This window comes from Filicampus tigris, chromosome 12 (assembly GCF_054856515.1).
Source record: "Filicampus tigris isolate MCC_2025a chromosome 12, RoL_Ftig_1.0, whole genome shotgun sequence".
Classification (NCBI taxonomy): Eukaryota; Metazoa; Chordata; class Actinopteri; order Syngnathiformes; family Syngnathidae; genus Filicampus; species Filicampus tigris.
Window position 1 is genome coordinate 7,575,628 of NC_141228.1, and position 15,461 is coordinate 7,591,088.

The 15,461-nt window shown below is 41.8% G+C and overlaps 1 protein-coding gene across 5 annotated transcripts in view; it reads right to left on the reverse strand.

Annotated features, from left to right (window-relative positions):
- Nucleotides 1-38: 38 nt before the first annotated feature.
- The window catches only part of ano8b (anoctamin 8b), a 40,511-nt gene continuing 25,088 nt past the window's right edge, over nucleotides 39-15,461 (reverse strand). For 3 of the 5 annotated variants that reach the window (XM_086046504.1, XM_086046506.1, XM_086046507.1), the window contains exons 8-19: nucleotides 15,057-15,218; nucleotides 14,813-14,965; nucleotides 13,114-13,240; nucleotides 12,905-12,960; nucleotides 12,744-12,818; nucleotides 11,645-11,892; nucleotides 9,712-9,871; nucleotides 8,296-8,679; nucleotides 7,518-7,709; nucleotides 7,294-7,425; nucleotides 5,712-5,822; nucleotides 39-3,483 (exon numbers count right to left, since the gene is read on the reverse strand). In XM_086046504.1, the coding sequence (XP_085902630.1) occupies nucleotides 2,746-3,483; nucleotides 5,712-5,822; nucleotides 7,294-7,425; nucleotides 7,518-7,709; nucleotides 8,296-8,679; nucleotides 9,712-9,871; nucleotides 11,645-11,892; nucleotides 12,744-12,818; nucleotides 12,905-12,960; nucleotides 13,114-13,240; nucleotides 14,813-14,965; nucleotides 15,057-15,218 (2,538 nt within the window). In that variant the 3' untranslated portion in view covers nucleotides 39-2,745. The remainder of the gene's footprint in view (nucleotides 3,484-5,711; nucleotides 5,823-7,293; nucleotides 7,426-7,517; nucleotides 7,710-8,295; nucleotides 8,680-9,711; nucleotides 9,872-11,644; nucleotides 11,893-12,743; nucleotides 12,819-12,904; nucleotides 12,961-13,113; nucleotides 13,241-14,812; nucleotides 14,966-15,056; nucleotides 15,219-15,461) is intronic. The other 2 variants (XR_015088896.1, XM_086046505.1) reach the window with 2 other exon arrangements.

Here is a 15,461-nt window from a genome sequence, read left to right on the forward strand (position 1 = left end):
GTCGGCCCTTCTATTCTACAGCAACCAACAACACAAAATGCTTTTGAAATAGTTTTATTAACTATCAACTTTTTCAGATCTTACAAAAATATGACAAAATAAATTAAAACAAATAAACAGTCCAATTTCCAAGTTATTGTCTTTAAAAGAGTTTTTGTACATTGGAAGAGCTTCATGATGTTCTGTGAGGCATCAATGGATGATATTGATGATAGTGTCATGTATTTGTAGCAAATGTTGACAGCCAGATGTTCGCATCCTACCATTACGGGCAAATCTCAGACCTCACCTGCTGATTTTGCACCATACCAGTCCAATGCTCCAATGTTTCTTTTAGTTTGAGCTGATCTTCTGCCACATCAATACGTTTGTGAACCAGGAACAAGTTCTCCAATGTTTAATTGAAAACAAAGCCATTACGTCAACCCATATTTTGATGCGTGAATGTTTCTGCAGCGAAAGGCTATGATGGATACAATAAGTGGTCAATGTGATCAATATCTACTGTACAGTATGAACTTGTGGTTTCCCTGAAAATATAGTGACCCTAAAACTTGTGTTGCATGAGTAACTGTGCCGTGTCGTCACATTTGTAAATCCTGCGTTCAAACTTTCAAATATGCTATTTGTATTATGGAGGCATTCATTGATGCAATCATTTAAGTTTTTTTTTTTAAGCTTAGCCCAGCTACACATCACTGTCCAGATTTTTGTTACACCTCTGAAAATCATACACTGGCACTACTGTACATGTATTTCTCATACAGCATATTCCCTTATTGCATGTAATGCATCAACTACACATTTTTACTCCCTCTGCATCAATGCAAATGTATTTTTTTTTCTGCACAGGCTATAAAAAAAATCATAGACCTACAGTGACACTAAAACAAATTTCCATGTTGAACACAGAGAGCAAATTGGGGTTGAACTTGAAAATGAATCTCGTGAGGTTATCTCATCTGTGCATGAGGAGAGCTGCGTTCAACTATTTTGTGGATATGGATGACTTGCACAACAAATATGGCCGAGTGACAAGTGGATGTACTGAGTTTTACAGGTAAGTGTCCTCTGTTATTGCCAAAATCCTTCTCAGTGCCAGTGATGTGGGAATGCATAGGTAATGTCTCTCAACCCAGATGGTGATGCCTGCTCTGCATGTTCTTGGGTCAGTCTGCACCCTTAGCGATGCTATTGTCGCCATACATGCCATGTAAAAAAACAGACACGTTGGAACACAAACTCTGGCGCCAACGATGCTATTGTCGCCATACATGCCATGTAAAAAACAGACACGTTGGAACACAAACTCTGGCGCCATCTGTTGACAAAAGTGCTGAAAGTAAAATTAAAAAATAGCATTTATGAACTATCATACCGTCGCTCTCCTGTGAAAAAACGTATGTCCAATTTTGTATTTTTTCACGTTAATGGGATGTCTGTCACGCAGAAACCCCATTCAGGTAAAAAAAAAAGGACGTAAATGTTTTTCCCAGGACAGCGGCGATATGGGAAAAATACCACTTTGGTCCAAACTAAAACGAGTAGCACTAATAAAGCAATCCCGTCATGAGCGCACCTTGCAAAAATAAACTATTTAAGATATTTCTGCTCACCGTGCTAAAGGAGAAAATCTATACAGTCTCGTTTGCATAATGTGTCGGGTGGACTGCTGTCTCCTGCAGAAAAAAAAAGTAGCGTTTAGTGCAAAAGTAACTTTAATTTGCCACTCACTAGCCAAGTGTTTCGAGCAGGAGTAGGGAACTGCGGTTCGTCGAGAGCCTGTTTTGGATCTCTTCCTACTACAACACACCTGACTCAAATGATCAGGATCGTTTCGGACTTCTACAGAGCATGCTGATGAGGTGATCATTTGAATCAGGTGTGTTGTAGTAGGGAGGGATCCAAAACAGGCAGCATATGGCACTCGGGGAATTGGAGTGCCCTACCCCTGGTTTAGACGGTGTGAAATGGAGAACCGGAACCACCTGCCTGTGAGAGGAGGTCTCTGGGCCAGCAAGAATACTTTGTGTACCATTTGCTCAGTTTCTGTGTTTCCTTTGTCTTTTAGTTTGGCCTCTTTAACCCTCCTTCAAAGGAAAAAAAAAAAGACAAGACTGTTGTTTCAAATGAATCCCATATTCTTTTCCAGATGGGAAAATGTGTACAAAGCTTAGACCTCACCTCTGCTTTGAAAATAAAGCCGGTGGTCTCACCAAGGATGCCCGCTAAGGGAGGGTTTGTCTCACAAGAAAAACTGCAGCATTACTCAAAATTAAGACTGATTATTGCTTGTCATTTTTTCCACATAACAAGAGGGGCCAAATAATTTCACAGTTTAAAACAAAACAGTTGTCTAATACTGATTTGTGATGACGAAGAAACACTCTTATTTTGAGATCCCTTTTCTATCTCATCTTTTTCCACTTCCAGGCTTCTGGAAGATGCTCACAATTGGCCACAGAAGAAATAAAGAATCACAGCGCTTTGCTTTGAAGGCTTCAAAATATAAGAAATGCAGCTCATGCATTTCTTGATGTATTGCAGACATGATTGTGTGTGTAGTGTACGTATGCTGTGGCGTGACAGGAGGGTCGGTTTGGTTCTGGCGAAGCCGATTTTGTTGTTCAGGAGGACCAAAAACAATAGAAATCCATTCCAACTTCAAGTGCTACAACAGAGTGTGGCCGTTGCCACACGTCCCCTCACGTTAGTTTGAACGTTGGGGTGAAACCAAAGGAGCTACTAGACTTTGGGGCCAGGAGGATCCACCTCACTTGAATGTCCATCCTCTGAGCCCTCCCCTCCAGGTGAGGGGATTTCGTCCGGAATGCCGTTCAAGTCGGACCTGGAAGCCGCTCTCTCTGACATCTGTGATGATGAGGACCCCTCCCCAGATCTGGGAAGGGGCGCCCCGTTGATGCACGTCCCCGTTTCTGATTTTCCAAAATTAAACAATTTGCCAGGGTTGAAGGCTTTGCTGGGCGACTGAGAACGCTCCTGTGAGCTGCTACCTGATGATGTAGATGAAGACGATGTCGACGCACCGTTGGCGGCGGAGGTGGCGGCTGCCGCGGAAGCCGCCGCCGCCGCCGCCGCGGACTCCTTCTTATTCTCGGGTGATTTGAGGAATTTGAAGCTGAGGAACCCTGGCAGCTTTGCTTCGGGGGGCGACTGAGGGGAGCGGGCGCCGCCTGAGGAGAACTTGCTCTGCAGCGGTATGATTTGTTTGAGCTTCATCACGTTGTTGTTGGCCAACAGGGAGCTGGGCCTCTTGGGCTTGTCCGACCCGCCTGTGGCGCCGGAGCGCGATTTGCTGCTGTGGCTTTTGTCGTGATGGTGATCTCCGGAGGCGTCGCCCTTGCCGTCGTCCCTGTCCCTTTCTCTGCGGGCCATATGCTCCGCTTGCCTCTGCCTCTCCTCCTCCTCCCTCTTCTTCCTCTGCAGCTGCTGGTAGTGCTGCTGAGCCTGACGCTCGTGCTTCTGCGGGAGAAGGGAAGCGCAATGGTGAATTACGACCGCGGGCGCAATCGGGCTCGTTTTATTTCTGTACTGCTGACAGAACGCAGACACTATGCGTTTTTTCTGGCAAAGGAAGAATGACGTCCACGTTGGGTTCATTTTGAAGACTCTAAATTGCCCGTAGATGTGAATGTGAGGGTCATGGGTTGCTATTAGTGCACTCTAAAAACTGTTGGGTTAAAAAAAAAAAAAAAAAAAAAAAAAGTCCAATCCACTACTTGGCTTCAATTTGACCCAATTTGAGTTGTTTTAGCAGAAAATGACCCCAAAAAATTGCCCCCCAAAATGTGATTGTTTTGTATGAAAAAAAAAAAAAACAAGAAGGTGGCCAGTGAAAATCAAGCCAATTAGTGAATCGGGCCCTGCCCTCGCCCAGTCAGATGGGATAATCTCCTGCTCCCAGTGACCCTGTGATGGATGGATTCAATTTAAAATGAACCTCAGTCTCTTAATCCTAATCCTAATTTTGATTTACTGTCTTTCTGACGGCCCTTGCCGTATTTTATTTTTTTTTGATACATGGGACATTGTAACGCACAGTCAATAAAAAAAAAAACCAGCATATTCAGCATGACCAGCATATGACATTTTTTTTCATATGTTTAGGGGCAGAAAAATGGTTCCTCAAGAATTCTGCCTAGCGACAAGTGATTGTAATATGAAGAGAAAACACTGTGGAATCCAAGCAATTCTGTTTATGGACATGATGTGCCTGCAAGCCTTCTTACAATTTCAATTAACCTTGTAGCTGGGACGTTGTTATTGAATAACACAGATGATTTGTTGTCTACTGTATGTTGTTTACTACCTTTGCTACTGGCTGAGAATTTGAAAATCTTTTTGTTTTGGCATAGTGCAACATAAATAGCTGCATTTTTTACTAACTAGGTGTGTGGCCAGTGAGGTAATTATTATCTAATATGTTCCAACTTCTGTGTGGGAACCCGAGTTACTGTCCCAGCATTTGGATATGATCAGTTTTATGATGGAGTTATTTTTGAAAAGAAGTCATGGGAAAAGTTGTTTTGGCAAACTATCAGGCCACATAAAATGAGGTTTGTAACAGGATCTGGCCCGCGGGCCTTGACTTTGTGGTTTACAAAACAAGCATTGACAACCAACAGTGTGCTGTTTCTCGCGCAGTTTTCGGCACCGCTATCTGCTTCAAGGTCAGCTCAAAAAGTTCAATCATGTTTGATTGCGACTCACGTTGGCTTGGGTGTCTACCTCTCACAACGAGCAATATCAATTGTGCCCAACTCATGCAGACTCTGCCCAACCGTGAATTGTGGGTAACATCTAGCAAAAAAAATATCTTGTAGTCTGTCCCCATCTTAAAGCGGAAGTCAACCCAAACATATTTTTTTCCAGAATATGTTCTACGCAGGCCCACTAGTTGAGACAAGGCATTCTGATTAATTTTGAGTTTGTGGAATATGATTTAAGCAGCAAAATTCACCCCTTTTTAGCCATCTCAGGGGGCGGCCATTTTGTCACTTTTTTCAACTGAAAATGACATCACAACTGCTCAAAACGACCAATCACGGCTGACCTGTTTTCTGAATCTGAGCCGTTATTGGTCGTTTTGAGCAGTTGTGATGTCATTTTCAGTCGACAGAAGACAAAATGGCCGCCCACAGAGATGGCTAAAAACGAGTGGATTAACACTTATTCCACAAACGCAATATTTATCACAATGCCCTGTTTTAACTAGTGGGCTTGCGTAGAACATATTCTTGAAAAAAAAAATGTTTGCGTTGACTTCCACTTTAAGCAGCAAAATCCACCCATTTTTAGCCATCTCTGGGGCGGCCCTTTTGTCACTTCTCTCGACTGAAAATGACATCAGAGTTGCTCAGGGCTCAGATAATGACCAATCATGGTTCAGCTTCAGAAAACAGGTGAGCTGTGATTGGTCGTTATCGCAGACCTAAGCAACTGTGATGTCATTTTCAGTTGACAGAAGTGACAAAATGGCCGCCCCCAAAGATGGCTAAAAACGGATGGATTAACTATTATTCCTCGAACCCAATATTTATCAGAATGCATTGTTTCAACTAGTGGGCCTGCATAGAACATATTGTTGAAAAAAATGTAAATGTTTGGGTTGCCTTCCTCTTTAAGTGTTTGGCACCCTACCAATTTGTCCATATAAAAAGCGCACTTATTTATGCGTTCTCATAATTCACCTTAAAGGCCTCCCTGCGCTGATAATCCAGTTTAGCCATCTCCTCTCTGACCCATGTTGGAATGTCGGGAATGGCCACATGGATGACATACTTCAAGAGGACAGCGAAGTGCTGCAGGTAGACAAGCAGACAGGTCGACAGGAGGATGAGCGCACACAAGTGACATTCAAATGAATATGGAACAAAACATTCATGGATGCTACTTGAACTATTTCTGGCGCAACACTCGGGCTGTTTAGTTCTCCTTGAGATAGGACTGACTTCTTTATCAGGCCAAGACAGTGCTGCAGGCTGTTTACCTTATCTTATTATAGACAGCTACAGAGCTGTGGGCCCACAGAGCCACAACACAAATATGTTACGGGTAGTTGAGGACAAATGAAAAGACTTGCCACAGTCCTCTACTTTCTGATGATGTGTCATCTCTAAGGTGTGCTTTAGCTATAAAACCACACCATTGAGCTAAGGGGAAGACCACTTAGGTCCAAATAAGTGAAGCATTTTATGTTGGCACAAATCACATCTACAGTTGGCTCAAATAAGGTGCAAGGCAGGCAAAATGGCCACAACCACAGGCAGGGGAAAGTCTGACAGTCATTGCTAAGTACTAAGTAGTGCATTTGTTTGGGTTGTGCATTATGCTGAACACAATCAAACAGAAAACAAAACACTTTTTTTTCCAAGGGTCTGAGTTACTGATTTCCACATACAAAAAGGGGAGCAAACTTGATTGCTCACATATGTGGAAGCCTATCTACTAACTGGGAGCACCCAGAATTGCATCTACATAAAGAGATGCACAGCAATTTGTGCGTTTAGCAGAGCCAATTCTGGGTGGGTGTGGTATATGCAAATACATTCATTTCGCATGCACAATCTGATTTAATCAAACCTGAGAATAATTGCTTTGGCTGATTTGCCATCTTTTAATGATGCATCTGAAAGGCAGGTGCAAACATCACCTCTTAGTGAACATGCAATTGAGCACCCGATGTTTGGGATCTTAGCCTTGGTAACTTCACACCGCAGGCAAATGCGACCCAGATCGGATTTTTTTGCCCATATGCGAACTGTATCAGATTTTTTTACGACGGTCTGAACGGCTCAATTCCGATGTTTCAATATGAGAGTATGCGTTTGCACTAAATATTAAATTTATTTTAAGGCTTTTAATGCATCTTATCCAGGGGTGCCAATAAGCATGGAGGGCAATGCAGATTCATAAAACATATACACAGGTGGATGCTTTATGGAAGTCAAATTCCTATCTAATTTCTATATTCAAAACGATTTTGATTTCTTCTTAATGAAAATTGTAATTTCTTGAGGTGGATTTTGGTTTACCGTCGGCTGTAAGCTATTATCATCAATTATAAATTAATGGAATACTCCACTGCGTGTAGTCTATATAGAATAAACAGTACATTTCACTTTTTGAAAGGAACTATCGAAATAATAATATTCAAATGTATTGAGACGCATCTGTATATAGATTTACCTTGTCCCGAAAAAAAGCTTGTTTTTTTATTGGGGGTGGTCAGAGAAAAATCACTTTTGGTGAAGTGGAGTTGAGCTGCGGTACCTCAAGGATAACAATGGAGATTATAGCCATCTCAGGGCTGAGCCAGGGGAAGAGGCGCTGCAGCTGACCGCACTGACCAATCAGGTAACAGTTGACAATGATGGCAATCAGACCCATGGCTTCCATTGCAGACTGCAGCAGGACAGGGGGGAAATGTACAGCCACGCTCAGAACAAAACAGAATCATTTTGTCTTTAGAGGAGCCCCTGAGTTTTTGTTCTGACCTGCCACTGGCCGATGCTCTGCACTCTGAGACCAAATGGCCTCTGCAGACCCGTGCAGAGCTTGAAGGCGTCGCTGCGGATCTCGATGATGTTGTTGATAAGCGCGCACATGGCTGCCAGAGGGAAGGCCGAGGAGAACAGCACCACGTAGCCAAACTGGACAAACATCTCCTGGTAGTCCTGGAACGTGTCCTGAGAAAGGGTTGTCCACGTTGAGAGGAAGCGCAGTACTTTTGAGGACCACGTTTACGTTGTCCACAGCACAAGAGACACAATGCGAGAAGAGAAAACGAATATCCAGAACAGTAGACATTATGGGAAGTGAGCGTTTTCATTGTCTTTCATTGTTTGTTCCACTCAGTATGTGACTCGGCATTATTTGAGTGCTTTATTGTGATTACGTTTGTTATGTTATTAATTTATTCTTTCTTTGTTTCTATATGTCAGATTTTTTACTTTATGTACAGCACTTTGTACTTTGTTTATACAAGCTGCTTCAAAGTTGTTTCAAGGTTTACAACTACGGCAAGTTCGATGCTTATTTTTTGGGCCCATCTTCTTCCCATTTGGCATCGTTTTAAAGAATTGTTCACTATCAATTTCCACTTGTTGTGAAATTTACTACATTTTAGTGCTTGTACGTAAAATTTTTGCTCACAAGTCAAAGCAAAAAATTGGCAGAGCGATTTCCCGTACCAGCAAAAAGTCACGTCACTTGTAAGTTGCGGTACCATTGTAATTTAAAAGACAAACTTGCGTAACTGATGGTCGCGTGTACCTCATAAGTCTGCATGCAGCTCTCTATCTCCGCCTGAGTGAGAGTGGTGCTCTCCTTCACTTCCGGAGGGTCAATCCATGATTCCCTCTTTGTTGTGGGTTCGGCCCGCTCGGTGCTGCGGCCTCTTCTCCGATTTCGCAGTGATGCGCTGCTCTCGTTCCTGGAGGCAGGCGGAGCGGAACAGGCAGCGTAGTTGATTCCCTCGGCTGCACACGTCACAGCCCCACCTGCCTCCTTCACGTCATGGACGCCATTATCGACATCATCGTCACACATTGAAAACACGGACGTTGGGTCCATTCCTTTATCCACCATTGTTGGGCTGCCCTCCTCCATAAAACTATTGTCTACGGGGTGGCCGCTACATGGCGGCCTCCGGTCCATCTACACAACAAAGAAGAATAGATGCAATTAGAAGAGTTATGACTTGAAGACGAAGAATCGTCACCTTTATTTACCGGGTACTACAGTATAGTAGTTTAAACCAGCGATTTCAATCACTGTGCTATGGCACATAGTTTGCCATGAGAGATCAAATGGTGTGCTCCAGGAAATGATCCAATTTCACTTGATTGATACAAAAATGACATATTTCCTACTAGGGCTGCTCGATTAAGCGATTTTGAACCGTAACCGAATTTTCTGGATAAAACTTTCAAATCGGCACGTTTGATTTTGTTATTTTTGGTGTGTCCAAGCCACCGTAGTTACCTCTGAAATTCCGCTTCCTTCCTTCTCTCATGTTGATGATTTCGTTTCAGATGGTATGTGCACTTTCTTCTTTCATTATTGGTTTAATTAAGAACAGATCTGAAATCTATTGTGTAAGTAAAATGCCGTTAATCCCGATGGATTGTTCTGTGCGTATTAAGTTAAATTGACCGGCATTTTGAGTTTAAAGAAAGAAAAATTACGTTTTTATAAAAGACATTCAAAATATTTCATTTTTCATTATTTTTTTTTATTTTACGAAGAAATCGTAATTGTAATCATAAAATCGGGTTTGAGAGAAAATAATCAGGATGTTCTTATTAGGCAAAATCGAACAGCCCTATTTCCTACAAATCAGGGTTCCCACTCTATTCTTGAAATGATTTTCCAGGGCTTTTCCAGGACTATTTCATCTGCTACATTCAACCAGATTGCGTCAGTGTTAACAAATACTGCACCAAATTGGCTCAAACAAATGAACAGCTCTCTCACAGCTGCAATTCGATTCTCATCGTTCGCCCCAAAGAGCTGTTCAAAAGAACGACTCGTTGGCAAATGTCACAACATTAATATAAGATCTCACTTGGATGTTGGCATTTGAATTACTTCCAGTAAATCAAGACCATGAAATACAGTTGATTGATTAATGAGCTGCTTTTGGCCAAAGCCCATGCTAGCACCCATGTCACCATCACAGCTGCGTACCTTCTCGATGAAGCTGACTTTCCTCAGTTTCAAACCACAGTCGACCAGATTTTCCTCCTCGGTTTCTCCTTCACTGAACCTTCCGCTGTCAGCCTCGTCCCTCTCGCCACTCTCCTCCTCATTGGGCACCCCGCACCCCCCATTCAAACACTTCCTTTCCCTGTATTGATAGAAAGGCAGGCTGACGTTAGTCGGTGAATATAAACTGTTTCGATAACTTATAGTCGCGCTCATGACATGCTGATGTGATACAGGTGCATCTCAATAAGTGAGAACATCATAAAACTGTTCATCTATTTAAGCAGTTCAATTGAAAGATGAAACTCAGATGCTTTGTGGTAAAGTAAACACACACTATATGGGAATACTTTTCAGAAGGAAAACTCCTACTTATTAAACATCTTTTTCACTGTTTATTATGTCATATTCAAATTTTATGAGATGGTGAATTTTGTTTTTTCATCAACTTGTGAGCTATAGTCACCAAAATTAAACAAAAATTAAAATAATGAAATACTTCTTAATATTTACTAATAATTATTTCCCTCTATGTGTAGTGAATCTCTGTGATATACAAGTTTTACATTTTAAATTGAACTACTGAAATAAATGAGGTGATTCTAGGATCAAAAGTTAAAGGGTGCTGACAATTTTGGCGCCAGAGCACATCGGATAGGTGGGCATTCGGTTGGCGGGGGCTTCCATATTCCACCACTCCAAAAATGTGCACGTACACACACACATGCACACAATAGGAGTTTCAAAGAAGATGGGCATTCGGTCAGTTAGCTAGTCAGTAGCACCTTGGCTTTAATATGAAAACATGCACATGGCAAAAGTGTTCTTCTCATTGCAATTCAAAAAGGACAGTGGTAATGTCTGAGCACCTGCAAAGTTGCGGTTAAATGCAGCAGAAATGAGTTCTGACAATGATAATAATGTGTTGATGCTGAGTGGTAGAGGTTAAGAAATTTGGCACTCATCTGAGAAGTGTTGGGAGGGATCAGGTGGATCAAACAATTTTTGAGGCAAAAGGAAGGTGTACTGTATTTTTAATAACAAAACCTTTACATTTCTTCTATCAAGTACTGTGTGGTTTTAACACTTCCTTAGCTGATCAAAAAAGGACATAGTATAAATAAAATCTTAAAGTGGGACACAACCCAAACATATTTTTTTCCAGAATATGTTCTATGCAGGCTCACTAGTTGAAACAAGGCATTCTGATTAATATTGTGTTTGTGGAATATGAGTTAAGCAGCAAAATGCACCCGTTTTTAGCCATCTCTGGGGGCGGCCATTTTGTCATTTCTGTCAACTGAAAATGACATCACAGATGCTCAGGGCACAGATAACCAATCATGGCTCAGCTTCAGAAAACAGGTGAGCTGTGATTGATCGAGCACTGAGCAGTTGTGATGTCATTTTCAGTCGACAGAAGTGACAAAATGGCTGCCCCCAGAGATGGCTAAAAACGGGTAACTCTTATTCCACAAACGCAATATTTATCAGAACGCCTTGGTTCAACTAGTGGGCCTGCATAGAACATATTCTTGAAAAAAATATGTTTGAGTTGACCTCCGCTTTACGATTTCTTAAATGTTGGTGATGCATAGCCAAAAAATGGGCTGGACACGCCTATGAATTTGACACTTTCTATGATATTTTCATTTATTGAGCCTGTATTAATAAATATGACTTCAATGATAATATTTTGAAAGGTGCTTGGTTGTGATTTGTTGCCCATCTGCAATGTGCGCCATTCAGTGCAAAGAGCACAGTGATTAATGCGCTAATGTATTGCACATCATACATAGCGGCTAATGTCTAGCCAGTGCGGAGTGGATGGTGTAAGTAGTATCCTGTCCTTTGCAATGTGCATACAAAGTGCTCGACCTTTAGGTGTATAGCATCTTAATGTTCAGAGGGTGACCTTTTGTCTGTGTGCCCCACCCCAGGCCTGGTGCCCCTCAGACCAGGTCCTGGCATGGCCGGGTCAGTGGGCGAGGCCTGTGCTTTTCCAGCAGCCAGCCTGGCATATTTTAGCAGCACAGAGAGCAACAGGTCCCACAGGGCCCGCAAAGTGAGCTCGCCCAATTTGTTGCGCTCATACACGTAAGGCTGCAGCACCTCCTTCACATTTTGAAGGAACTGACGAATGATGAGCAGAGTGGCCAGCATCTGACAACAAACAGAAACACGGAGAAACAACGACATTCATTGTTGAACCAAGCAAAAAAAGTACATCTGAGGCAAATATTAATAAAAGTTGATCTTCATGATTTGTTTCTTAGACAAGAGAAACTGCTGATCTGGGAAGTCTTGGCACTAAGTCAATAATGTCTTTGACATGGATTAATCCTCATATTTCTCCAAGAAAGTAATATCCACTTCTTCATATAAATAATGAAAATGTGTCCATAATTGTTTTTAAAGCTCGCTTTTGAACCCTCCACACGTCATCCACACGTTGCCATGACAAATTATTGGAGTACAGACAAAGCCTTTTAAATCACAGCATTATGGAAGAACTTGTTAAGTGGAAAGCTTTGTTTAAAGGGGAAAGTCAACCCAAACCAAACATATTTTTTTCAAGAATATGTTCTATGCAGGCCCACTAGTTGAAATACGGCATTCTGGTTAATATTGCGTTTGTGGAATATAAATTAAGCAGCAAAATACACCCACTTTTAGCCATCTCAGGGGGTGGCCATTTTGTTACTTCTGTTGACTGAAGATAACATCAAAGTTGCTCCGGGCTCAAATAACAACCAATCATGGCTCTCCTGTTTTCTGAAGCTTAGCCATGATTGGTCGTGATTTCTCATATTCCACAAACGCAATAATGAATCAGAATGCCGTGTTTAGACTAGTGGGCCTGCATAGAACAGATTCTGGAAAAAAAAGGGTGTGTGAGTTGACTTCCTGTTTAAGCTTGTTTTATTTCCATAGCAAGAGTTTCATTCAAAACAAGTATAATATATTTTACTACATGCATAGATTTATAGAGTCAAACTGATTCGGTTAATTACCTCTTTAAGCCGCTCCATGTCTTTGAGGTAGAATCCAATGTAAAAAAGGCTGAGATATGAATTTACGAACTGAAACTGTGGGAGAAGATGAGGTGATAAACTAAAATCCAGCTGTAGGTAATGTTGGATTGATAGATTAGAAGAAATGCCAGATCACTCACAAGAACCATTTTGATGATGAGATTTTTCTCATAGGCACTCTGGAGTCGATAGTTTTCTGTGGAAAAAGTACGTTTTAGAAATGACTGTTGTCGTGCAATTCAAATGATTCATATTTGTATTATTGTCATCACCAGCTCTCACGGATATCAATATTTGTTTTTTTCTAAAAGATATATTTAGGACTTGGGCCAACAAATTAAACCCTTACCCATGTCATTGAGCCAGCAGGCAATTTTCCTGTACACCTCATCACATGCAGTCACAGTGATAGCGAGCATTATCTTCGGGATGAAGCGAGCCAGCCGCGGCATTTCCTTGATCCCCATTACAAACTCCTGTACAGACGCAGCAATCATGCATTTTCATTTAGGACTTTTAGGTTAATGGCTTCCTCCCACATTCCAGAAAACATGCATGTTATGTTCATTGAAGACTCTAAATTTTCCCTATGAATATGAGTGTCAGTAGTTGGTAGTCTCGATGTGGCCTGCGATTGGCTGGTGGCCGGTCCGGGGTGTATATCTCTCGCCCAAGTCAGCTGGGATAGGTTCCAGTTTACCTGCAAGGCTGCGACCCAAGTGAAGACAAATGCTATAGAAAATGGATGGATGGACTTTCCTGACCCATAAAATACAACATTAAATTTAAGTCTTTTTAATATAATCCGTTTTTATGGTGTGCAGTCAGCAACTTTGAAAAAGATTTGAATGATTTTGCCTCTGCTATTGTAACTAACATTACTGTCAGTCACATTGACTTGTCATAATGTTGGCTGTCCTGTTAGAGCTTCTCAAAACTGTGTACTTTTAAACAGGTTTTCGTTTGATATTGAAATGTGCCGATGGAAAGTACAGGTATGTATTTTTTGGACTATAAGTTGCTCCGGCAGTATAAGTTGCACTAGTCGAAAAAAAATGCATCATGAAGAAGAAAAAAAGATACTGTATAGAAGTCGCACCGGACTATAAGACACCTTTTTGGGGGTAATTAGTTTTACAAAAACTGAGACCAAGAACAGAAGAGCTTGGACTCGCACCCAAAATGCCCTTTGGCCTCAATGGATTCGGATTTCGGAATGAATTTCAGATAAAAAACTGTGACTGACTGTCACCAAAATTTAAGTGGCGATAGATAAAAATACAATAATTAATAGTGACTCGTGTATTTCACAGTCCTCTAACCGTTACTCTCCATCCTGGCGCTGCTCCGCTGTAGCGTCTTTTTTCTTTTTTTTTTGGTGAAGCTGTCTTTTTACTTTTTTCCAGTGAATAACAATAGTTATGGGTAGTTGTTGGTGGAGTTTTTTCTTCTGAGAAGATTCTTATAAAGAGACATGCCATCTTCGATTACATTTGAGAACGCATACTCCACCAGCGAATCAGAACGCAGAACACAATGACCGTTCATATGCCACACTCTGTAAAAGAAAAAAAATTACTGACGGGAACGCAGTGAAAATAACAAGACGGACTGACTGACTGACAATTACAGTTTAGTTCATCTAGAAAAAAAATGACGGACTGATGATGACGAACGGGTGCCCTGGTGGTTGACGAATGACGAACCGGCAAAATGCAAATTGCCCACCTCTGGTAAACACGATTAGGTAACGAGGATTTTGGGTGCCAGTCCTAGCTCTAATATATCGTCAAGTATATGTCAAATTTTGGAATTTTTAAAAAAATTCGACGTTAATGCGATGTCTGTAACGCGGAAACTCCATTCACGTAAAAATAAGAAAAATTTAAAAAATGGTCATAAGTGTTTTTCACAGGACAGCGACGATATACAAGTGTGAGTATAATGAGTATAAGTCACGGGAACAGCCAAACTATGAAAAAAAGTGTGCCAGGTAGTCTGAAAAATACACTAATTTATCCCAGCAAATGTAAAGGTGGATGACTGACCTGTAGCTCAAAGCAGATGAGCATAACCAGGAAGACAAAACAGAGACAGAGAAGACAGATGGGCAAGCTGACCAGCCACCTGAACACACGTCTCCGCCAAGGCGGATAGTAGAACTCCTCACATCCTGTGACAGGACTACAGCGCTTGACTCCCTGCCCAGGCATAAAGAAAGGCGTTAAATAGAGGGAAAGAGAAGGGGAAGTGGAGAAGAGAAAAGTATTGACGTGTTGGAAGATTTCAGACCCGGAACTGAGGACGTGGTTCCTCCAGGGATTCGGCAGGCGTGTCGAGAGTTCCCCATTGATATGCCAGCTCAGCACCTCTCCTCTTCCACCGTTCAAGGAACAAAGTGGCCCACACCACGTTGAAAAGTGCAAAGACCACGCAGCAGATGTCACGGCTTGTCTAATGCGCCAAAATAGAGCACAGTCCATCTTTATTGACCTCATATAGTTCACCATCCTTCTTGGAATGATTGATGCCAAGCGTTGCTGGAAGCCACTTATAGATAGTTAAAGAGGGAAGCCAAGGCAAACATTTTTTTTTCAAGAATATGTTCTATGGAAGCCCACTAGTTGAAACAGGGCATTCTGATAAATATTTGTGGAATTAGCGTTAATTCACACTCGTTTTCAGCCATCTCTGGAG